We start from the raw sequence: 24,529 nt of genomic DNA, 5'->3' as shown, positions 1-24,529 counted from the left end.
GCAAGACACTCCCAACCTCAGTAGCTCATATATAAAATGAACATAATAGCAGTCCACCAATTCTTTGTCTAAAACTAGTCAAATTTGAAATTATTAGATGATGCATGCTGTATTCTAGTTTTAATATTTTATAGTATAGGAGGTCGCATACAGACACAATCATTTCGTTCATTCTGCGTAAGCAAACCTGCTCTGTTCACATCTTTTGCAAGTGGTAACGCTGACCTCAAAGTATATGGATCTTTCCAAAGACTCTGGATACCAAATTTCTCTAACCCTTCTGCTCCCTCCCTCATGTAAAAAGGCTGCTGAGGCGTGTTTCCTCTTTCTTCCATCACACACGGATGGGAAGAAAGCTCTCTCCTCGGGTTGCAATTTCTCAGCAGGCTGGCCAAAGTAAAAGTGACACGAGGCCGTTCTCTCCAAAGTCGCTGTGCTGGCAGCCAAGGGGGCGGTGGCCTGGCCGAGCCCGGGTGGGGCCTCCCTTCTTCTCCTCCTCCTCCGGGCCGCTCGTTGTCAGGAACTCAACGAGCAAGCCTCGTCGCGTCTTTGACCAAGGAGGCCGCTGAGTGAGTCGCGCGCTTTTCCCATTGGTGGGTAAGGCCGGCCAAGTGAAGTGAAGTGAGCAGAAGCGAGGGGAGAGGAGCGCAGAGAGGGGGGCGGAAGGCTGGGCAGCTGAGGGGGGCTTGTGGGGAAGAGAGTAAATGGTGAATACTCTTTAAGCGTGTTAGTGTGTGTTTCTCTTCTATGGTGAACCTCCAGACGAGTCAGTCAGAGGTGGGGAAAGTATCTTGATCGGGAGTGGGTTATGAGGAGAGGAGAGGCAGGAGTAGGACATGTTCAGATCGGGAAGCGTCAGGAAGCGTCGTGTCTTTTTGCCTGGTGTAGAGGCGCTGAGGCTCCGGTGGATCCTGCGCGCCCGCGGGTGTTTTGAGGGGCTGTCGGGGACTCTTCGAGGGGGTTGTCTAAGATGCCAGCCTCGTTTACTTTGCTTCTCTCCATACACTTCTAAAACCAGAATGCTCCAAAGCATTTAACTATTCTGCAACAGTTGATTAAACGATATTTGTATGGTAAGCGCTCTCTCTTACAGTGTTTCTCAGTAGAGAAAGTTTGAGTGGTTAGCAGTCAGTGGTATTTATTTATTTAGGTTTGGGGATATGTGTTCAAATGGCTTGTACTCAGAACTGGAATAATGCACCCACTTTGTTGGACTGTTTGTTCTGAATAATCTCTCACACTATCCAAAAGCAAGCTCAGGAAATAATTAGTGTTGCATCCCCCACCTCTAATATAGTGCCCAAAGTGGTGCTGGCAGTGATGGAACTCACCTGTAGCAGGGCCAGAATGACTTAAAGTGATCACGGATTTACTACTTGGATATCAACGTAGGAAGTGGGGCAAAAATGCCAGTCACAGAAGTTGCTGCTTTTTCCATTTCCTTGTAATGTTTGAACCAATTCTCAAAATAATAAAACACATTTAAAATGGGAGAGAAGTAAAAGATAAAGGAAGCAGTGTACCGTGGTGCAGGGAAAAAGAAGGGTTCTGGAAGGTACTGATTTTTCCCCAAGATATATATGAGAAATATAACATCACTGAATTTATTTTGTTGTTATGTGCCTTCAAGCTGATCACAAGTTATGGCGACCCTATGAATCAGCGACCACCAATAGCATCTGTCATGAACCACCCTGTTCAGATCTTGTAAGTTCAGGTCTGTGACTTCCTTTAAGGAATCAATCCATCTCTTGTTTGGTCTTCCTCTTTTTCTACTCCCTTCTGTTTTTCCCAACATTATGGTCTTTTCTAGTGAATCATGTCTTCTCGTTATGTGTCCAAAGTATGATAATCTCAGTTTCACCATTTTAGCTTCTAGTGACAGTTCTAGTTTAATTTGTTCTAACACCCAATTTTTTGACTTTTTCGCAGTCCATGGTATGCACAAAGCTCTCCTCCAACACCACATTTCAAATGAGTTTATTTTTCTCTTATCCGCTTTTTTCACTGTCCAACTTTCACATCCATACCAGGTCTGAATGATCCTGACTTTAGTGTTCAGTGATACATCTTTGCATTTGAGGACCTTTTCTAGTTCTCTCATAGCTGCCCTCCCCAGTCCTTTCTTTAAACAGTGTTTTTTAAACAGGAATGACAACCTGGAATCTAATCCCTTATTACCTGGGATTCTGGAGGAAAGTTCAGACAGCATCACTCAAGAGATTACCTATAAAATAAAGTTGTGTCTTTGATTATCATAAAGAAGTGTGGTGGAAGCTAATGGCCTGGTTTGGGGAATAGAAAGTGGATCTGTTGTAATTTACCTTATAGAATATATGGCTGATCTGTGAATATTTGCTTCTGATCATAGTGTTCAGTGCCTCCCCCCCCCAAGAATGGTTCACAATGTATTTGGAAGAAGAAGGCTGTAAGTTTCACTTTTGAACATGACTGTTTGGAAGAGTGGTCGCTATTGATTTCATTGGCTGTTATTTGCTGGTGTTTTTATGGCCATTATTTTCGGGTTGGTTCACAAAATCATTTTCTCTCTACACAAGCAGCCACTGTCCATCCTTGGAATGCAGCTTGTATAGAGAAATGTGTGTACGTGGATATGACTACAGCAATTTCCATAAGTGTATGAGTTGAAAAAAATACTCTGATTGTAGAAAAAGAACTGTAGCTAGGTGCGTTGTGTGTATGACCCTGTTCATGCTAATTTTTTCCACACATGACCTTGGGCATGTGATGCCAAAGGCAGACTATAGATGTTAGTGTTAAGGGAAATTGACTATGTAAGCCAGGCCTTAATTGTCAAATCTGAAGTATAGATTTTAGAAGCTTTGTTATTTGTTTCTAAAGCTCCAAAGAAGTGACTAAGTGCTCTGTGCAGGTAAAAATAAAGGACAGATCTTGCCCGCAGGGTTGCAGTCTAAAAAAGGAAGGAAAGAAGAATAACATTTACCTTGGAAAAGCCAAGATAGAGCTGGGGCTTTGAGGAAGGAACAGCGATTCCCAAACTGCGGTCCGTGGACTACCAGTGGTCCACGAGCTTCATTCAGGTGGTCCATGGCATGTACGCATTAAATGTTCATATTTATTTCTAATTGGATTTTTATTGCTTGCTTTGTTTCTCATATTGTATTTTATTGCAATTGCAGTTTGAATTCTATGGAATTTAAATTGCAATACAATAAAATACAAAAGAAATAAAAGCAGCAATAAAAAATACAATTAAAAATCATATAGCACATTACAATTGCTACAACAGGTGAAAAGGTCATTAAGCCGTCTGTCAAGACCTTCAGTGATTTTCAAATGGTCCGTGGGAAAAAATGTTTGAGAACACTGCTCTAGAAGAGAAAGAATTCAAGTGATAGAAGGGAGAAAAATAAAAGGGGTGCTGTCAAGCAAGAGGAACTGGGTTTAGTAGGAGGTGTGGGTCCCTAGTGTAAGACTTATAGAGTAAGTCTTATTTCTATGGGTCTGTGTTGTTGACTGATTCACATATTCCTGGTCTTATAGCTGGTTGTGTGGTCACAAGCATAAATGTTGAGCTGGAAGGCCAAATGTAGATTCACACATAAACTTGCTGAATGCCTATGGACATGCCATTAACCCTTGGGTCCAAACGACATGTTATGAGGAGACCAATGACTAATCCACCTTTTCATGGTAATGTATACTAAAAATAAATGTGTGATGTAACATTGTGTTTGCTTTTGTTTAATGTATGCAACTGGCAGCCAAGCGGAGCTAGGGAGGGAGGCTGCTAATGTGATAATGTCATGTTGTATAATCTTTCAATTCCATCAAGGAGGCTTGGTGGAGTGTGTGTATTATACTGTCATACTGTTCTTGGACAAATCTATGGTGCAGCCACACTCGGAATACTGTGTAGAGCAGGGATGGGGAACCTAATTAGGCCTGGCACAGATCTTAATTTGGTCCATGAGGCTTTCCCCTCCAAACTATGCCACCTGCCCCACATCTGATGTCATATGTGACATCAGGTGTGAGACAGGTACAGATGTGGCTGCCAACAAGCAACATAAAGGGCACTCCTGATTGTTCCTTGTCAAGGAATACTTGTTGTCCCCACCAATCAGCTGAAGATAATTGGATTGTATGCACTCAGGAGTTCTCAACTGGTAACTCTGGAGTGTAGTCAAACACTGCCAAAAGCAAGGATTGAACTCACTGCCGATCAGTTGATTGGTGGTGATTTCAAGCCCCGTTTGGATCAGCTTGGTTCTGCTTTTGCAGTGTGGCTTGAACTCAAGCTCACACTACAAAAGTAAAATGGCTCTCCATTTCCCACCCACCCCCGTGGGCCACTATGACAGGTGGTTAGGGCCTGTCAATCACCTCACATGACTAGTTTAGAAAAAAGGTAAGTATGGAAGGGGGTGGCACATGATAGAGGTGTATAAGGTTAGCCATTATCTTGTGAAAGTTAAGTTTTCTTTCCTCTCATAATGCTAGAACACAGGGTCATCCAATGAAGCTGCCTGTTGAAAGATTCAGGACAGTCAAAAGAATATACATCTTCATACAGCACATAGATAAACTATGAAATTAGCTCTCACAGGAGACAGTGATGGCCACCAAATGGGTGGCTTTAAAAGAGGATTAGACAAATTCATTGAAGATAAGACTATCAGTGGCTACTAGTAATGACAGTAGTGTCCTACCTCGATGGTCGGAGGCAGTATGCATTTGAATACCAGTTGGTGGGAATCACAGGTGGTGCTCATCCCCTGCTTGGGGGCTTCCCATAGGCATCTAGTTGGTCACTGAGAACAGGATGCTGGACTAGATGGGCCTTTGGTCTGAACAGCAGGGTTGTTCCTATTTTTTTAGAATTGCTCCTCTGCACCTTCTGTTCCATTGCAAATCCCTCCTGCAGCAGCTATTTATTTTTTTCAAAAAATCAGGCAAAATCAGCTAAAGGCATGAATAACAGAATGTCTAGTTTGGTTCCCAATGTCTGTGTTAAAATATTGCATACTTCACCCCCTCACCAGAGTTACAGACTTTCACAAATATTCCTGGGATAGTGCTTTTTCTCTCAAACAGGAACTTGCACATTTCCACTATGCTTGTGATTCAGAGGTGGGACATCCCACAAGCTCTGCATCTCCTTATGGTGTAATATGCAGCTCTTAGGTTGACTTTGCAATATAACCGTCACAGCCCAGAGAAGCAGTAGCTGGGCACATGACTACATACAGGTCATGTGTTCTCCTTTAGCTAGGCCTTGGTATAAGCTTGAAATGTTGCCTTTTTGTTTGTTAGTGTGTGTTTAACTTCTTTTTAAGTAACCAAAGCTGCATGTTTAATGTTTGAAAGTGGCTGGTCAAAAACTGCACATACTTAGACTGTCCATTTGCGCATGTGTAGTTTGGGTAGCTGTTTATGTGAACTTGGATCTCTGCCTTGGAAAGCTACCAGGTCAGTGAATTCATTATACCTTATAAATGTTATTTTGACCCAGATTAAGGCACGTTATGATTCAGATGAGTATATTTAAACTGTCTGTTTCAGTCCTCTCACAATGCAGGTGAATAGTTTAAATAGTACATATTGAAATAGGAGGTTGTGTGATTGTGCTCCAACTTGGAGACAAAGACAGAAGTTTAATGAAAAGGGGGAGAGAGTTCCTGGACGCTCTCTGCTGGTGGAGTATGTGTCATATATAAATAGCTACAAGCTTTCATTGATTTCCTATTTGTAATCAGCCATCAGTTTGTTCATAGTTTAACTGGGAGGCAAATTTTAATCAGTGAAGTTGAGGGAGCATAGCAGCCATGCAAGATACATCTATGTGTTGACTTGTCACTATATCAGCCTCGGTTTCATATTTTAAACCAGTATGGGGAGGAAAGCCTGGCTGGGAGTCCAGAGTCTGTGAGTTCAATTGTCTGCTCGTGTCTCCTGGGTTTAAAGGGCCAGCTACACAGTGAGTAGCTCAGGGGTTATGTGCCCTGCCACCTGTGCAGCCGTGGGCAAGCTGCATAGTCCCAAGGAGCCGAGTTGCCCCCCAGCTGGCCGTTGCGGACAAGGAAGGGGCTGTTTTGTGCAGCTGTGGCAAGCTGAGCAGGCCCTAGCCACCTGGGGAGGACTAGCCTCAGAGGGAGGCAATGGTAAATTCTCTCTGAATACTGCTTACCATGAACACCCTATTCATAGGGTAGCCATAAGTCGAGATCGACGTGAAGGCAGTCCATTTCCATGGATTCTTTCAAGCAATGAGCAACTAGAACTGCATCCCAAACAGATAGGTGAAGGGCGTATCCAGGTCTTAGCCATCCTCCATCAGACTCAAAGGCCTTTGACTGCAAGCTTTCTTTTAAGGAGGCAGTGTTAGTTGAAAGAAAGCACCACAGCTCCTTCCCGAAAACATAGGGAAGAGAAGGTCTAACAGTGCAATCCTAGCCATATTTACTCAGAAGTAAGTCCTATTGAATTCAGTGGGAATTCAAGCTGATTTTTCTGTTTTAGAATTTACCAATTCAGTGCTCTGAACATATATTAATGGAAAGGCAACAAAATGTAAATGAAGTTATATGGGATAGTAAAAGAGCAAAAATTGCAAAGACAATAGGGTATAAATCATGAAAAGAAGGACGGTTAAGCATTTCCTAGATACAGTGTTATTCTGAGAGAGGAGTTGTACTATAGTTGTCTCAGCGATTCAGGGAAGAAAGTAAATATTTTGGACCATTGCAAGAATAAAAATTAAATTTATAAATGTAATTTGGACATTAAAGAAAAGATGGTAAAAAAGTACATTACCTATAATTGAGATATGTCTAAGGATATGGAACTAATATCAATCTCGATTAACACCAGGAATATCCCCAGTAGTGTTTATCTTGGAAGATGAAATATTTCATCCATTAGGTAGATTGAGAACATTTGAGATCTGGAAAGGAAAAGCATTAGCATGAAATCCTCTTTTCCTTGTTGAATTATATGAAAGAACAAATTCAGCCAAGTCATCAGATTCAGGCATTATATATTATAACTGTGGCCAGATTTTTATAGTAAAGATGCACAGAAGCCCAAAAGGTTGGGTTATTAAGAGGGATATGGGGCAGTTACATATATTTAAATCAACTGCAATGATTAAAGTTCAAAAAGAATTAGAGTTGTATTCCATGAAGTTGCTGCATTTGTGCAAGGTCTTCCACTTGCACATTGAAACTTCTCCTCTCCTTGAATCCCCCCCCCCAATCTTCTTCAGACTTTGGGTAGAATCTCTGGAACAGATTGTGGGGGGTGCAGGTGGAGAAGTTCCTTTGTGCAAGAAGTCCTTGTGCAAACAGAATGACTTTGTTGGATACAACCCAAAGAGGTTATAAGGAGTTGGAATCTGGTAACCCAATATATATAGCAAGTATTGGACATTTTAGGGCATGGAATAGATTACTTCTATTTTTAAAAAGGTGTAAGAAAGAATGAAATAGGAAGGTGGTCTTCTAGCTCTGGTGGTTCAGTCGGTTGAAATTTAATAATTTAATATTTTATTGCAATAATGAATTGTTTATATGGAATATTAAAAATTTATTGTGAAAATGATTGTGTATAAAATTAATGTATAGAAACTAACAAAACGTTTTCCTTTTTAACTGAAAGTTTTCTAATGTGTCATTTCATTGTGTAAGCTATATTTAAATACTAATCAAGTTTGTATTTCAATTTTTAAAACAAATACATTCAGTGGGGTTTACTCCCAGGTAAGGGAAGTTAGGATTGCAGCAGAGACTCACTCCCTTCAGACAGTAAGAAGTATAGTCATCGGAACTGACAGTATTTAGTTGAAAAGTGTGTCTTTTTAAATAGTGCTGATGAGACTTGAGCTTGTTTATTTTTTAAAAAAATAAAAATGCCAAATGGGTAGTTGTGTTAGTCTATTCAGGAAAAACAGCAGAGGCTTGACTAACACATAGCATAAGCTTTTGTGGACTATTCTGGTTTTTGAAGTCATTTGATTCTGTTATGCTATTTTAACAGTTGAAGTATTCTCTATTCCAGATTGCCAAACTGATGAAAAGAAAAAAATATTAAGTATGGCCAGCCTTTTAATCATGTATAATAATTTTAAAATCTGTCTTGTATTTAGAAAAAATTATGCCCATCCTTGAAAAAATCTCAAGGTGAGATTTGTGACATCATGTGGACATCTTGGTCCTGTGGTTTCCCCACTAACATCTACACATTCTGGGTATTTCTTGAGGACATAGGCAGACAAAGGAGCTAGTCATGACAAATTCTAAGGCTGGAAATTTTTGCTAAATGTACATATTCTTGGGAATTAAAAGTTACTGACAAAAGCTATAGGACAGTTTTATACTGTAAGGAAAGTAGAAAACCAGAGCTGGCAATATGTTTATAATTGGCATACTGTTATAAAGCAATAACTGCTTATCTAAAGGAATGATATTTTCTGCACTACAAAATGAAAGCTTTTATGCTGGTACCTACAAAAGTGTTTTGTAAGCAAGCCAACTTCAGTGCCAGGCAACTTGCAAGCAAACTGTTTTTCCCCTTATGAAAGAAGTCTGTTACTGTAGTCTAGACACTCTTCAGCATTCATTTGATGAATATACGGCTATTTTGCTGTACATGCATTCAAGGACATTAAATTAGAATAAAGGCTCTTTGGTTCAGACACTGGTTGGAATTAATCATACTTTCCAGGATGTCTGAGAAGCTGCATTGAGTTTTTTTTTTAAGAGAAGGGGGGCAATCAATAAGTCTTCAAACATGAACCCCTGTGTTAGTGAGCATCCTAAACATAACATGTAGGAATGACTGCTAAATGTAGTTTGGAGATGTGGACTCAAAATTGAGAGGCAATGTGGTATACTCTGAATGCACAGTAGAGCTTCCAAAAGCGTTCTCTAGTACAGTACAATGTATAATGTTGGAAAATTGAACTAAGACCAGGGAGAACTGGGTTCAAATTCCCACTCAGTCATGAAATTCATTGGGTGATCTTGAGCCAGTAATTAATTTCTCAGCCTCTAACCTACCCCACAGGATTGTTGTGATAATAAAATGGGAAGGAGGAGAATCTATACACCATCTTGAACTACTTTGAAGAAAGGCAGAATATAAATGTAATTGATGATGATGATACAGCTGACAAGCTGCTCCTGACTCTTAAGGAAACTTCAGAAGCAGCCTCTGATACAACACAAGGAGCTGCTGCTGGGAGAAAAAAAAGGAAGAAACATTAGTTTACCTGCACACTGGACTGCAACCTTAAAGAATTAAACATAAATATCCAATATTTGACACTCTTAGATCTTAATACTGATCTAAGGTTTCAGGGTAAAGGAATATTGATTACTTATTACACTGCAGTAGCCACTGACTCCAGCTTTAGTAAGCACTTTCAAGTACAGCAATTAGAAGTTTTAAAATTACAAATGATAGTATTACTGTGTTTATCAGCCCTGTAAGGTAGGTTGATACTATTATCATGTTGCAGATTGAGGCTGAAAGTGACTTGCCTAGTTGGTGGTGAACTTAAACCAGGGTCTTCCCAGCACAGAGCTCACACTCTTATGCTACAGTCCAATCATGTCGACTCAGAAGTAAGTCCCATTGAAGTCAGTGGGCCTTACTCATAGGTTAAGTTGGGATAGGATTGCAATCGGGAAGAGCAATCCAACTCAAGGGAAGCTGGCAGAGAAGGTGCTGGCGGGAAGCTCTGCGACATCCATTTCCCATTTGGGAGCCTCCAGGCTGGGAGCTGCACTGACGACCAAAAAAGAAAAAGCCACCCCTCATGAATACTCTGACTGGTGATTAAGTGCTCCCCATTGACTTCCATTTGAATTATTTTCTTAGACCGACATTTTTCTTGGCATAACTTTGGCCCAGATCAGGACCCGCAGGAGTGTGCCAAACGAGTGTTGGATGTTGCATAAGTCCCCCCTAGGCTCCTCCTCCAACATGCCCTCAGAACACTGCTTTATTGGGTCTTAGGGTGGCTTTTTCCAGCACCCCTTCTGCTGGGCTGGGCTTCCCCAGTGGACGCCCGGCTGAGCCAACAGTGTCCCAGTTCTGTCGCAGCAGAAGGGCTTTTGCTGGGGGAGCCGGGAGTCTCCCATATCCAACTGCCCTCAGTCTGGTGTAAATATGAGTTGGATTGCGCCCTTAGTCACTAGACAACACCAGATCCACAAAGTCACATAATTATAAGGCATACTTAGACACTCTCCCTCCCCCTCCTGTGAACAAGGAGATTGAGAAGAGGTCTTGATTTTGACCAGGCATACAGGCTGAGGAAAGAGGGTGAACCACCTCCTCTCCTCCACCATTGCTCTGATCAGATTTGGAGCCCCCATTTGGGGGCAGGAATAATAACAATGAGGAAACACTTCAGTTCTCCTGCATCTGATTTGGCCCACACATCACAGCTAAGGTTATAGTTTGACTTCCACATTAAAATTTTAGTTTACTTTGACTCTCTTCCATCCTGGAAGTGAGGGATTTTAAAAGCCTTTGGGTGCTACACCTATGATAATGTAAGAACATTGTTAGTCATGGCTTAGTACAAATATTGCAAAGAACATCTGCAAATAGTTCCAAAGTCCAATCTTTCTTTTACTCTCAAACTGCTACTATTATTTTCTTTTTTGAAGAATTCTGTTAATATTAAGGTTGTAGGTTTATGAATTCTGGTATATTCCTGAAGGAAGAATATTTCTGTTCCTAAGCTGTCTTGTGTTGCTTGGTCTTTGTCAATAGGACAGTGACCAAAAGAGTCTGGGAACTTCATCTTCTTGACTGAGTGAAAATGGGTCAAGGCTAATCTCTTCTAGCCACTTGATTTTTGTTTCTGTGAATTGTATTATACAGCCACAAGAGTGGCTGTACACTATAGCCAGCATGGATTTTTTGCATTCCGCAATGTTAAATTGAAAATACCCCCCATGCCATTCTGATGCTTCCCATAAGCTCATTTCCAAACAAAACCTTACAATGCTTATAGTCCTGAACTCAGAAACTCTGGCTTAACAACCCTCTACATTTTCATGTCAATACACAAAACAGTCAGAGAGAATCAAGAGTTCAAAGTGCAAAAAGAGAGAGTGAGAAACCATATCCCTTTTAGACTTTTTCTGTCAGAGTTCTCATAATCTGTTGAAATTAATTTAAAAAACAACCATGTTCACAGAGTACCTGTAATCCTATTACTGACCTTGCCCCATACGCTGACCTTCATCTTCTGCAGTTTAAAAGTTAAAATAATGCCTAGCTGATTTTTAATTAAAGAAATTTAGCATTGAACTCAGTGATAAGGCCGGGCATGCTAAGTAAGAACCAACTGTCAGTGTTCTAAAAGCCAGACTCACAGCTTGACTAATGAGGGGGCCACACCCACACCAGACCTTTATTTCACTTGAGACTGTCATGGCTTCCCCCAAAGAATCCTGGAAGTGTAGTTTGTGAAGGGTGCTGAAAGGAGACTCCTATTCCCCGACAGAGCTCCAGTGGCCAGAGTGGTTTAACAGTCATCCGCTCTGATTGAAGCTCTGTGAGGGGAACAGGGCATCTCCTAGCAACTCTCAGCACCCTTCGCTAACTACACTTCCCAGGATTCTTTGGAGGAAGCCATGACTGTTTAAAGTGAGATAAAGGTCTGGTGTGGATGTGGCCAGGGACAGCTTTGGTTTAGATTTGTGTGGGAGGCTACATGTGCCTGCTGTAGAATGAAAAGGTGGGGGAAATGCAGAAAAATAATGGTACTGTTCACATTTTCCTTTTGGAAAGGAAAGGGGCTTCCCCTCTGCCCAGTGCCCACCCATCCAATCTCCTACCCTTCCTGTCCTCCTCCCCTCCTTGCCCCCCAGGTCAGTTTCACCTATCCTAAGCATGATTGCAAAGGAGTAGACATTGAACTCAAAAAGCATGTAAATGATAAAACCTGCCCCTCCTTCCTCCTATCCCCTCCCTCTTGCCCCTCCACTCCTCCTTTCTTTACCCCTCCCTTCTCCTCCCCATCCCCTTCCAATCCCTTCATTCCCTCCCCCCAGTCAGTTTTACCTATCCTAAGTAGGGATGGAAAGATCTGTCTGTTTTGGTTCTCTAGTTTTCTACATTTCTACAGTGATCTGCAATTTTTTTTTAAAAAAAATCCTCATGAAAATTCTCCACCATTTTAGTGCGAATTTCTCCAAATAAACACATTTTTGTAGGCAGTTTTGATAAAGGTACACATTTTTGCAAGCCATTTCTCATCATTTCATACCTTCTTGCATGTTATTTTCACTCGTATTTATTTTTATGCATGCTTTCCCCTAATATATGCATTTTTGTAAATGTTGTTTAGTTGGCGAACTGCATCCCAAAATTCTAATAAATGTGAATTTCAAAGGATGGCTGTGTTTCGGTTCTCATATTGTTTTGGAAATTGGGAATTTGATAAATTCTGCTTGAAATGCAAACTGAAATGAAATTCTCACCCATCCCTAATCCTCAGCATGATTGTATGAGAGTAAATCCCATCGAACTCAATAAGCATACAAAAGATCAAACCTGCCCTCTCCCCTCCTCCTCCCTTCCATCACCTCCCTTTTGCCCCTTTGCTCCCCCTCTTTCACCCCTTCCCTTCCCCTTCCAATCCCCTCTTTCCCCCTCCCCCTGCTTCTGCTCCCCTCTCCCCCCTTCCTCCTTCCCTCTACTCTCCCCTCCCTGTCTTTCACAGTCCCACACTTTTCCTGTGTAGCTTGGAAGAATTTGGTAACATGTGACTCTGAGCATATGGTGAGTGGTGGCAAAACCTGCAATCAGCCCAAATAACAGAAATAAGACGTATGCTGTGCTGATTTTGTTTTAGCAGTATTAAATATTAAAACAGTTGATATCAGACAGTCACTTTAAATATGTTTGATTTACTTTGCAATTTTAGTGAAGTTTCCTATAGTGAGTCATTCTCTTTTGCTTCTGTTTCTGTGAATATGTGAAGTACAGCAACACTTTGCAACACTAAAAAAAAGCTCCCCAAACAATTGTGGAATAATGGCACTGACTATTGGATGTTTTATTTTGTACGTCGCCCAGAGTGGCTGGATAACCAGCCAGATGGGCGACTAACAAATTCAATCAATCAATCAATCAATCAATATTCTGCAGAATAGTTTCCAATGGACACGAGGAGTTATCTATTTACAGATGTGAAAACAATGCGAGTTGTAAATAGTATCAGAAATATGAACTAACCCAGTACAAATCTTACTTTAAAATAATTTAGTCTCAGCTACACAAATTCATTGTTGTTGTTTTTACCAATGTGGTATAGTATTGGTTTTCAAAACCCATGTCCACATGCCTACTCAGATTTTTGCTCACTGAATGGTTTTGGGGCAATCAGTGCCTCTAGCCTATTCTATCTCATAAGGCTTTTGTAAGGATAAAAATGTGAGCATTATGTGTATGCTGACTTGAACTCCATGGAAGAAAGTGCAGGAGACAAACAAACACAGCTTCAAAAACATGAGACGGATTTAAAGGTAGAGGTCTTCCTCCCTCCTTTAACCTTTCTGGAGTTGGCTTTAGATCTTGAAATCAAGAAAATGAGCTCTGTATTTTTATTCACTTCCATGGTTTGTACTGCTCACAGTCACTATACAGCATGAAACCTTATGATGGTACACAGCCATTTCAGGAGTTTACAGGCCTGTAGACAGCCTTAAAATTGGAGGGGGGGAAGTAGGGGGACATAATTGGGGGGGAAATACGGGGGAGGAAAAAACCTGTAATATTTGTATAAAACATTAGAGGGGAGAGAGAAAAATTTACAAGAGGTGCCTGTGATGTTCCTGTAGGTTAAGCATCTGTAAATATGGTAAGTGCGGGTCTATTAGGTGATGTATAGCAATTGACAGAGAGAAAGGGGGAGTACATGGGTGAGAAGCTGAAGTATGCTGGATGATGATTGGCTGAGTGCTGGCTGGCTGGCTGAAGGTATAAATGGAGGTTTGTGAGTGATGAGGGGGGGAGAAGTTGTTGAGTTGGTTAGAGTGAGGTCGTTTGGTGAGGGTTGGTTGGCAGAGTTCTGAGGGAAGTTTGGATTGTATTTGGCTGATATTTAAAGAGTATATATATGAACAGAAACATAAAGAGTGACCACATATGAAACCATATGCTTGTGAAACGTTCCTAAAGTAATCTTGTTATTTCCTGTTGTTAGTAAATAAATACTTATTTGGTTTACCAAAGGCCTGATCCTTGGCTGGGGGAATATACAGACCAGAAGGGAGGGCAAGGTAATTACCAAGGCTGAACAGAAACTGTATCTAATGGTGGCCACGGTGAAGGGAGATATTGTAACAAGTCAAGTATCCAGAGCAACCCAGAGTTGTATGCTTTATATATAAAGATACAAGGGGGTTGGGAACAGCACAGGCACACAGTCACAAAGTAACAAGCTATAGAGAGACTTAGGCAAAGTGTCTGGGAGTATCGGTTACAGGAAGTGACTGGTGGTGCCTAGCAGTGGGATCTAGTGAGATCTGTGCTAGAGCGGAGTGAGAAACCATATAAAGGACGGTCCTGACTGGTGGTGTCCCTGGTGGTGCCTAGTGAAAGGCAGTAGCCACAAGCAGGTGGGAACCTGACAGGGAGAACCAGGGAAGGACGTCACAGTGCCCCCCTGCTATAACCCTGGTTGTGTATGTACACAAGAGCTCCCATGTGATTACAGATGTCTCTGTTGTCTTCAGCCATTGTATGCATGGACTTGGCCCCAACACTGAAGAGAGTGGCAAAGTCTGCTTTAAAGGTTCTATGTATCAGTGGTGCAGTTTAAGCCTAGAGCTGTTTGTGCTGATCGAGGCTAGGGTGTTTGTGGTTTTTTTTGGCAGTTTATAAGTGCCCTTGATAAGGCCTTTCTGTTTCGGGGAGTTGATTGTATTTGTTTTGTTTTAATAAGCTTGAAATCTAGAGAATGTGTTGACTACTTTTTCTCTGTTTTCCCACTATTCTAGTAAGCTCTGAGGATGGCAACTGAAGCCAATCATGTTCATCCAGTGTTTGAGATGGCAGAAGTAAATGATGGCAAACAAAATAGTCATCCCAGGATCTTCCTGGAACATATAGAAAAGAGCACAGATATCAAGGCATGCATGTTGAAGAAAGTGAAGAAAAAGTGCACCTGCACGCCAGCTAGAGCCAAAGATCTGATCTTCAGTTTCCTCCCAGTACTGAAATGGCTCCCTAAGTACAACCTGAAAGAGAACATCTTGGGAGATATAATGTCTGGTGTGATTGTGGGAATCTTGCTGGTTCCACAGTCCATTGCTTATTCCCTGTTGGCTGGCCAAGATCCCATCTATGGTCTGTATACATCATTTTTTGCAAGCATCATCTATTTTCTGTTTGGAACCTCCCATCACATCTCTGTTGGCATTTTTGGTGTGCTCTGCCTGATGATAGGAGAAGTAGTGGACCGCGAAGTACAGAGAGCTGGATATGATTTGGAACCAAACATTCCTAGCAGTTATAACTCAGACATACATCTTGATGAAAATAATAGCACACTGGGGCTGTTGACTGTGAACCAGACATCGCAAATGTTATGTGATAAAAGTTGCTATGCAATTACAGTTGGAGCCACTGTGACTTTCATTGCTGGGATTTATCAGGTAAGAGGTGACAATCCAAAGGGCATCTATTTTATATGCTTCCTGTACTTTTCCTCTTGTTGCCTTCCTAGACAAGGTTGGTGACAGAATGGTACTATAGCATTAGTGCAGTCTTGTATTTAAGCACACGCCTAGTGATAATGGAATTTGTTTTTGCAAGATGGTGGTTAGGAGCCAGTCCCCGTTTAGCCCTTTACCTTGATGTATTGGTTCAGATGTAATTCTAAACCATAGTTTAGCATTATGTGAATGAACCCCATCAAATTTTGGTTTGTATACTCACCCCTTATCCTCCTGGGGTGGATGAGAAGAGGAGTTCGAAAGCTTTTGCTTCCATTTTAGATCATCTGCAGGTTACTGTGTCATATGAACTAGACTAACTGTGATTAATCTTAAATTTGGTTTGTTGAAACAAGCCAACTTCAAACCATAGTCTAAGAAACTGGCTTATTTCAACAAACCAAATTTAAGATTAACTACAGTTTAGGATTTGCCTGAAATGCTAACCTAAAATGGAAGCCTTGTGGCTAAACTAAAATGGAAGCAGAAAGAAGCTTTAAATCTCCTCATGGCCATATTACAGGAAGAGAGAGGAGGGAGGTGCATGAGCCTGAGGCTTGCTGCGCCTCTTCCTTAAAACCATGGTTTACTGTTACATCTAAATTGGGCCATCAAGTCCCTGTTTTTAGCCTAGCCTATTGTATAGGGTGATTGTAAGGATTAAATGGGGGGTGTATGCCACCAAGAGCCTTGGAGAAATAGTGGGATGAAACTGTATTGTTCAATAAGTAGAAAAACTAGATTTTACACTATAGAGGGGCATGAGAGTCAGTGTTTCTCAGTGTGTGATGAAATGTTGTTTCCACTCCACTTGAACATACTGCACTCACTCTTTCCAATCCTCTGCTTCTTGCCTTCTCCCCCATGCCTTAACTGGTACTATATAAGGGAACCAGGACTCCTGACTTTTTTCCCCTCTGCATATGTCCAGCCAATCAAAAAACCCGGGACTACTTCATTCTATTCATTAATCACCATAAGTCCCCAGGCCTAGCACAAACCTGATCTGCCAGATTATCATGATGGTTAAAACTGTGGTGGCGTCAATCAACACAGATTAATATTGGATAACTATGTAAAGCTAAATAATAAAAACCCATTCCTCACAACTACATCATCCCATAAAATGTCATATGCATGCGCATGCACACATACCCATCTGCCCCAGATATATGATGCTGTTTTGAAAACATTATATAAAATATTAATGGAGAAAAAAATCTGCAAATCCAAAAGTTTTTTAAAAAGCCAAAAAATAAATCCTGATAAAGAACCTGAAACAAATGTAAACCAATCTAATAGATGTCCTGCATCCTAACTATTATTATGAATTTGAGCTGCAATTTAAATGGTGTATGTATTATCTAGTCATGCTCATCAGTCCTTTGTTGCACAATTGTCTTCTGATCTTTCATATATTTCTTTTCAGGTTGCCCTGGGCTTCTTTCAGGTGGGCTTTGTCTCTGTGTACCTCTCTGATGCCTTGCTCAGCGGATTTGTTACAGGTGCTTCTTTCACCATCCTTACCTCACAAGCCAAATACCTCTTGGGCTTAGACATTCCTCGCAGCAATGGCATTGGTTCTTTCGTAACCACTTGGATAAACATATTCCGAAACATCCACAAGACCAACATCTGTGATCTCATCACTAGCTGCTTGTGCCTCCTTCTTCTTATCCCAACTAAAGAGCTGAATGAGCGGTTCAAATCCAAGCTTAAGGCTCCTATGCCCACTGAGTTGGTGGTGGTGGTGGCAGCTACACTGGCATCTCATTTTGGGAAGCTGAAAGAGAAGTATGGCTCCAGTGTCTCTGGGCACATTCCTACTGGGTTTCTGCCCCCACAACCACCAGACTGGAATCTGATTCCCAGTGTGGCTATGGATGCTGTAGCCATAGCCATTATTGGCTTTGCCATCACTGTATCTCTTTCTGAGATGTTTGCCAAGAAGCACGGCTACACAGTTAAACCCAACCAGGAAATGTATGCCATTGGTTTCTGTAACATCATCCCTTCCTTTTTCCACTGTTTCACAACTAGTGCGGCCCTTGCCAAGACACTTGTCAAAGAGTCAACAGGCTGTAGGACTCAGGTCTCTGGTGTGGTGACTGGCTTGGTCATCTTATTAGTCCTCCTTGTGATTGCTCCCCTTTTCTATTCCCTCCAGAAGTGTGTCCTGGGGGTCATAACCATTGTCAATCTCAGAGGAGCCTTGCAGAAATTTAGTGACCTACCCAAAATGTGGCAATTAAGCAAGGTGGACACAGTGATCTGGTTCGTCACTATGTTATCTTCAGCATTGATAAGTACTGAACTTGGTCTTCTGATTGGGGTCTGCTTTTCAATGCTATGTGTCATTGTGCGGACTCAGAGACCAGAAGGACAGTTACTGGGCTGGGTGCCAGAATCTGAAATCTATGAACCCCTTCCTGCATATAGGGACCTTCAGACAAAACCAGGGATCAAAGTTTTTCGTTTTGAAGCACCCATCTACTATGCTAATAAAGAGAGCTTCAAGTCCATGCTTTATAAGCAGACTGGAGTCAATCCTTTATGGGAGTTGGCAGCAAAGAGAAAAGCAGAAAAGCAAAAGCTTGGCAAGAAAATGATCAATGCCAATGGAAACCAGGCAGAGATCTCACTACAGCTTGTCACTCGGCCACTGGAATTTCATACTATAGTGATTGACTGCTGTGCGGTGCAGTTCTTAGATACAGCAGGGATCCACACGCTCAAAGAGGTTCACAAGGATTATGGGGAAATTGGTATCCAGGTGCTGCTGGCTCAGTGCAATCCCTCTGTGAGGGAATCGCTACATCGAGGGGAGTACATTAAAAACGGGGAGAAACAATTTCTCTTTCATAGTGTGCACCAAGCTGTGGAATATGCATTGTGTGCTTACAGGCAGATTGGGTGCTGTGCCTCTGAAGCCTAATGTAAGTAAAAGGATCATGGTGAATGTTAGCCAAATTCAGGCAATGGCATACTTGTATGTGTGTGATAACGCTGGGCGTACACTCACACAGATTTAAAGGGCTACTCTTTTTATTCATATGCTGTTGATCGTACAAGATCATTAAAATGTGTTTTGATGCTTTACGTTTGCTCTGTTGGATATGGCATTAAGAACGTGAGATAATGTGGATAATTATGTCTACAGCCTGTCCGTGGTGGGCTAGCAGAACAAATGCTCTTAACACCAGATGTGCCTCACAGTCACACCTCTTTCTCCTTTCAATGTTGTCCCCAATTTTTCACCTCACACTGATGCCCACTTGGGCTTATTATTACTACATTTATATCCTGCACCTTCCTCCAAAGGAGCCCAGGGCAGCATGAAGACAGTGCCACCATTCTTGATGGGATTTTTGTCTTAAAACAATAAGTATGGATTGGATCCTAAGATAAGTGATCCATAGGAAGTTAATGGAAGGAAAGTTTTCTGTCCTATCTTCCTCTTTGCTACTCCCTGGGTTCCCTGAAAAACCTGTTTAGAGGTTCAAGGCTCTTCTGAACAATGTGTGGGGGAGGACTGATGGTTGCTATAGGGGGATAATTGCTTAAAACTGGGGGGTCCTCTCTGCCGGATTTGGGTAATTTCCACTCCTCCCTAAGCAGCTGCTGTGTCCCTTCCCCACATTATTCAGGACTCGCAGATACTCTGGAGAGGCTTTTCAGGGGGCCAAAGCAAGAGAGAAGGTGGGACAGGAAACTTTACTTCCATGAACTTCCTACCACTCACTTAAGATCCAAGCCTATGCCATTTTATCAAGTTCATGGTTTCATCTAATCATGCTTCACAGTTCAGGGCAAAGCAGTTGCCTTCTGACTTACCTTGAACTGCCCAAGAAATTACTGGGGGGAAAAGACATGTAGCCTGTTCTAACCTGTTGATAAGGCAATAAACAGAGAATGTTCTAAAGCCGATCATAAGTACCTTTACTAGGACTTTAAACAAGGGAAAGGACATGTTGTCAACTGTTTGAAAGCTGAGGGTTTTAGTGGTGTCATTCATAGTGTATGAAACAAGCTGAATATTTAATCAACCTCTTAATCAACCTCTCAGACATTTCTTTGGAAAACAAAGCACTGACCCTTCTATTAAGAAAACCAGTGGATGGTGATTGCAGGGTAATCAGGGCAGATTATCTGGATCCATTTAAGTCAGGCTTCAGGCCTGGACATGGGACTGAAACGGCCTTGGTCACCTTGGTGGATGATATGAGGAGGGCGTTGGATAGGGGCGAATGCACCTTCCTTGTCCTCCTGGATCTCTCAGTGGCTTTTGATACCGTTGACCATGGTATCCTGGACTGCCTGAAAAGGTTAGGCATAGGGGGCACTGTATTGCAGTGGTTCCGTTCCTTCGTCTCTGGTAGGTACCAGAGAGTGGTATTGGGGGATGAGGTTTCAGATCCTTGGCCTCTCACTTGTGGGGTGCCACAGGGTTCCATCCTCTCCCCGATGCTGTTCAACATCTATATAAAGCCACTGGGGGCTATCATCAGGAGATTTGGGCTGCAGTGTCACCAGTATGCTGATGACACGCAGCTCTATCTCTCATTCAAACCTTTACCAAGGTTGGTTGTAGAAACCCTGTCCAAGTGCCTGGAGTCGGTGAGTGGCTGGATGGGAAGGAATAAGCTGAAGCTGAACCCTGACAAAACCGAGGTACTGTTTGTGGGAGACAAAGGAAGGTTGGGGGATGTTGACATGGTGCTCAATGGGGTACAATTGCCCCTGAAAGACCAGGTCCGCAGCCTTGGGGTCATTCTTGACTCCCAGCTGTCCATGGAGGCTCAGGTCTCAACTGTGAGCTGGGCGGCACTGTATCAACTCCATCTGATACGGAGGCTGCGCCCCTACCTTCCCAACCATCTGCTCCCATCTGTGGTACATGTCCTGGTCTCCTCTCGCCTAGACTACTGTAATGTGCTCTATGTGGGGTTACCCTTGAAAACTGGCCAGAAGCTGCAACTGGTACAGAATGCGGTGGCTTGCCTGATTAAAGGCAGCCTCCGGCGAGATCACATCACTCCAGTGCTGAAGGAGTTGCACTGGTTACCGGTTGTTTTCCGGGCCCAATTCATGCTGTTGGTTCTGACCTTTAAAACCCTATACGATTTCGGCCCAGTCTATCTGAAGGAGCGCCTCCAACATCAGGGATGCCGCTCAACAAGATCAGCCTCAAAAGGCCTTCTCTCTATCCCACCAGTTAAAACAGCTAGACTGATGAGAACTAGGGAGAGGGCTTTTTCAATTGTGGCTCCCACTTTGTGGAATTCCCTCCCAAATGATCTCTGCCATGCCCCCTCTATGATGAGCTTCCGCCGGGCCTTGAAGACCTGGCTCTTCAGGCAGGCTTTTGGGGTGGGTTAGGTTTTATTATTATTGTTGAGATTTGTAATGTCTTAATGTATTTGTATATTTTTATTCTGTACGTCGCCCAGAGTGGCTGGACAGCCAGCCAGATGGGCGACTAATAAATTTAATAAATAATAAATAATAATAATAATTACAGGATAGTTTGTAAATAAACTCCTTCTCTGTCAGCTGCTATTGCATAATACATAAGGTAAAAATTCTACAAATATTTTCATTGCACTTTTTCTTGTATATGGCTAAAATGTCTTTGCAGAAATAAGATAAATTAGTTGTTTTCAAGTTCCTGCGGGTTAGATGTGTAAAATGCAAGCAAATGAGAATGAAACAGAAACCTCTATGGCCACTTTAAGCTAAAGATTTCTTTCTATCACCTGTTGGTGGTGCTATAGTTATTTAAGTACTGGATTAGGAAAGTTGCAAAGAGTGTATTTTTGTGTGAGGTTTTTTGGGGGGGAGGAATATAATTTTGCATCATTTAAAAAAGTTATTTCTGTTTTAAAATATTCTGGAACAGCATAAGGATGGAAAAAGGAAAGGAAGCTTTGCGACTTCTGTATTGTAATTATTAGCATTTTTTAGCACACAAGAACAAGGGCTCTTAACAACTGCATTATCACAGGAGTTCATTATGAATAGATTTGTCCTGTGCAGCCTCTTTTGAAAGCATTTCAGATTGTCATAGCTATCAGCAGTGGTAAAATGGCTATTAGATTATGCAGCTTATTGCCATGTGTGATTGTTACTTACACTGTGGGATTCTGTTCACAGGATTTTTAAAAGCGAAATATGTAGCAATTACCTGTCTGTGCATTATGGAGCTACATTCCACAAAATAATATGCAAGGGTAATATAAAAAGAACCACTAAAAGCTGGATTTACAGAATTAGTAAAATAAACATTTCTGAGCAATCTGAGAAATCATAGGGGACTTTGACAGAGAGGATTTACACCCTTAAGAACTGTGCCACGTCAGATCAACGGTCCATTCTAGCAATGGTTAGAAAGATGGTTCTGGGAAGCTTACAAGCAGGACATGGGAACAATTGCTCTCTTCCACTATTGCCTCCTGGTACTGAGTGGCATATGGACCTTCCATGTTCAGACACAGTCTAATTGTCATGGCTGATAGTTATTGATATTAACTTAGAGAGAGAAACTTCTCTGTTCATTTGTATCTGTTGAGTACAGCCCTGCAGTTTTCAGCCATAGGATTCAAATTGTAATAAATACAATATCAGAAATAAAAGAAGCAATAAAATATTGTTTATTTATTTGATTTATATCCTGCTCTTTCTCCCAGCAGGAGAAAGGGCGGGATATAAAATACGATAAAAATAGTATCTAATGCAATGGATGTGCCTGTCTCCTGTCTTCAGCGACACATCCAGAGACACACTGCAGACCACCTGCACGAAGGTTGCGGACTGCTGTGTTCTGCTTTGGCAAGACATCACCTGGAGTACTGTGTCCACTTGTGGGCAATGCAATTTAAGGATATTGACAAACTGGAACCAGTAGTGGTTGGTGGGGTGGGGAACATATTGTGGTGTTGCATGCCTGGTTCCCAGGCAGAGTGTTGCTGCCACTCATCGAGACAGAGAAGCATGGGGAGAGAGATGCAGAATGGGTACAGGGGCAAGCTTCAGTAACGCTCAGTGTTTGGAAGCCAGGTAGACAGTGTTGCCTTGCTTTTCTCACCCCACTGTCTGCTACTGACTGGAATATGTCCTGAGAAGGGTGGCAATGATGGTGAGGGGCCTAACTCCATGAGGAAAGATTGAAGGGGATGGATTAAGAGATTATTAAGATACATGATAACCATCTTCAAATATATGAAGGGCTGTCACAGATTATGGAGCAATTTTATTTAAAGAATTTCAAGAAAAGTAATTTAGACTGAACATTAGGAGGAACTTCCTAATGATACGACCTGTTCAACAGTAGAATACATTGTCTTAGAAGATGGTAGACTCTCCTTTATTAGAGATCTTTAAGCAGAAACTGAATGGCCACTATCAGGAATGCTGTAGTAGTGGATTTCCTTCAGTGGCAGGGGATTGGACTAGATGACCTCTGCAATCCCAATGAGTCTGATTCTAATTTTCATCTAGCAGCTCCTAAAAACAAACAACTAAACAATTCAAAATCACATTAAAACTGGTTTAATTCCCCTGAGATAAAAAAGGCTAAACTGGTTTAAGTAAGTCATCTGTGGATTATATTGACAGTTCCTTCTTGTGATACTATTTCCTCTTCTTTATAGGAATATAATTTTCATTAACTTGGTGAGTGAAACTGCAGTTATTCCATCTTTGTGTCATGAAGGCTCCCCCTTTTGAGGCTCTGCAATTAAACTCCCCCTGCTGTAGTTTCCATGTCCTCTGTATTTATTAAATTCTTACAGAAGCTTTGTGTTTACGTGGCCTTTTCCCAGTGGCAGAATTTTGCCTTTTATGGCTGCATTGTAGACAGAAATTCACAAGGCAAAGTTTTTACGTAGACACCTTCTTCCAAGAGCATTTGTTAGCCATTTTTGGAAGCAGATATATGTACGTATAAATCTTGCCTGTATTGTGTTTAGAGGTATGGGAATTGCTTGCAGGTGCATACCAGTGACTTCTGAAACCTAAGGTGAGAAGTGGTCTTAAGGTGGTGCCACTTCTATCTTCCATAAGTGTGCTCTGCAGGCTTACATACCGCATTTAGGAGCAAAAAATCTCCAGCAGAACAGTTAATGGTGAGAAAGTTAAATGAAGTTAATTCTAGACTACTAGTGGAATTATTTTCATTATGATTATTCCCATGTTATGGTAAAATGTGTTGAGTGGTTTGATTTATTTTAGATAAAAATCACTTGTTAGAAGAGCACCACATGTTAGAATAAACATAGCTAGAAAAATGAAAGCCTTTTCACTTCTCTTTAAACCTGCAGTGATGCTGAACTCAAATTGTTTTGCTTTCTATCTGGATGCATCATCATGGCTTGTTCTCTGTGTGCACCTCTTAAGTTGTGGTGTAGAGGTAACATTTCCCATCCCAAGGTGGAGGTGGCCATGCATCCCATTTCATATTTCAGCTCCAGCGTTTGGACCAAATTAATGTGGCTTTCTTGACATAAATTGGAGCTGTCAGGGGTTTCCTGACTTCATGGCCTCATTTTGCCTGAGAGTTGTAGTTATGTGGCAATTCCCTTTACAGGCCCAGCTTTTGTAGATGAGGCTGTACAATCTGCTCAGCAATATATAGCTTTTCATCAAGTAGAAGGGCCTATTAAACTTTTAATTGAACAAGACAGATTTCTCCCACTGAGACTATAGTGTTTTAATACCAGAAAGTCCTATTGTGGTCTTTGCCAGCTGGAGTGGCAAGAGTTTTAATTTTTTAGCACTTTTCTGTATGTTAACAGCAGGTCATTATG

At 41.7% G+C, this 24,529-nt stretch overlaps 1 protein-coding gene across 6 annotated transcripts; it reads left to right on the top strand.

The window, feature by feature from the left end:
* The first annotated feature begins 336 nt into the window (after positions 1–336).
* SLC26A2 (solute carrier family 26 member 2) lies at positions 337–21,179 on the top strand. 6 transcript variants are annotated; one of them, XM_061616834.1, is made up of 3 exons: positions 337–569; positions 15,009–15,665; positions 17,155–21,179. In XM_061616834.1, the coding sequence occupies exons 2-3, from the start codon at positions 15,021–15,023 to the stop codon at positions 18,658–18,660; spliced, it is 2,151 nt and encodes a 716-aa protein (XP_061472818.1). In that variant the 5' UTR covers positions 337–569; positions 15,009–15,020; the 3' UTR covers positions 18,661–21,179. The 6 variants fall into 6 exon arrangements, with proteins under 6 accessions (XP_061472818.1, XP_061472820.1, XP_061472816.1 ...); XM_061616836.1 differs by having other exon boundaries at positions 337–621; XM_061616832.1 differs by having other exon boundaries at positions 337–593; positions 17,155–21,178.
* Positions 21,180–24,529: the final 3,350 nt, after the last annotated feature.

This window comes from Rhineura floridana, chromosome 3 (genome assembly GCF_030035675.1).
Source record: "Rhineura floridana isolate rRhiFlo1 chromosome 3, rRhiFlo1.hap2, whole genome shotgun sequence".
NCBI lineage: Eukaryota > Metazoa > Chordata > Lepidosauria > Squamata > Rhineuridae > Rhineura > Rhineura floridana.
Note: the sequence above shows the minus strand (reverse complement) of the source record. Positions and strands in the feature narration are given on the sequence as shown.

Excerpts from the sequence above, each read along its gene's own strand:
- SLC26A2 (XM_061616834.1), top strand. The coding sequence starts at position 15,021 with ATGGCAACTGAAGCCAATCATGTTCATCCAGTGTTTGAGATGGCAGAA. Across the intron at positions 15,666-17,154 it reads TCATTGCTGGGATTTATCAG|GTTGCCCTGGGCTTCTTTCA; the intron begins GTAAGAGGTGAC and ends ATTTCTTTTCAG.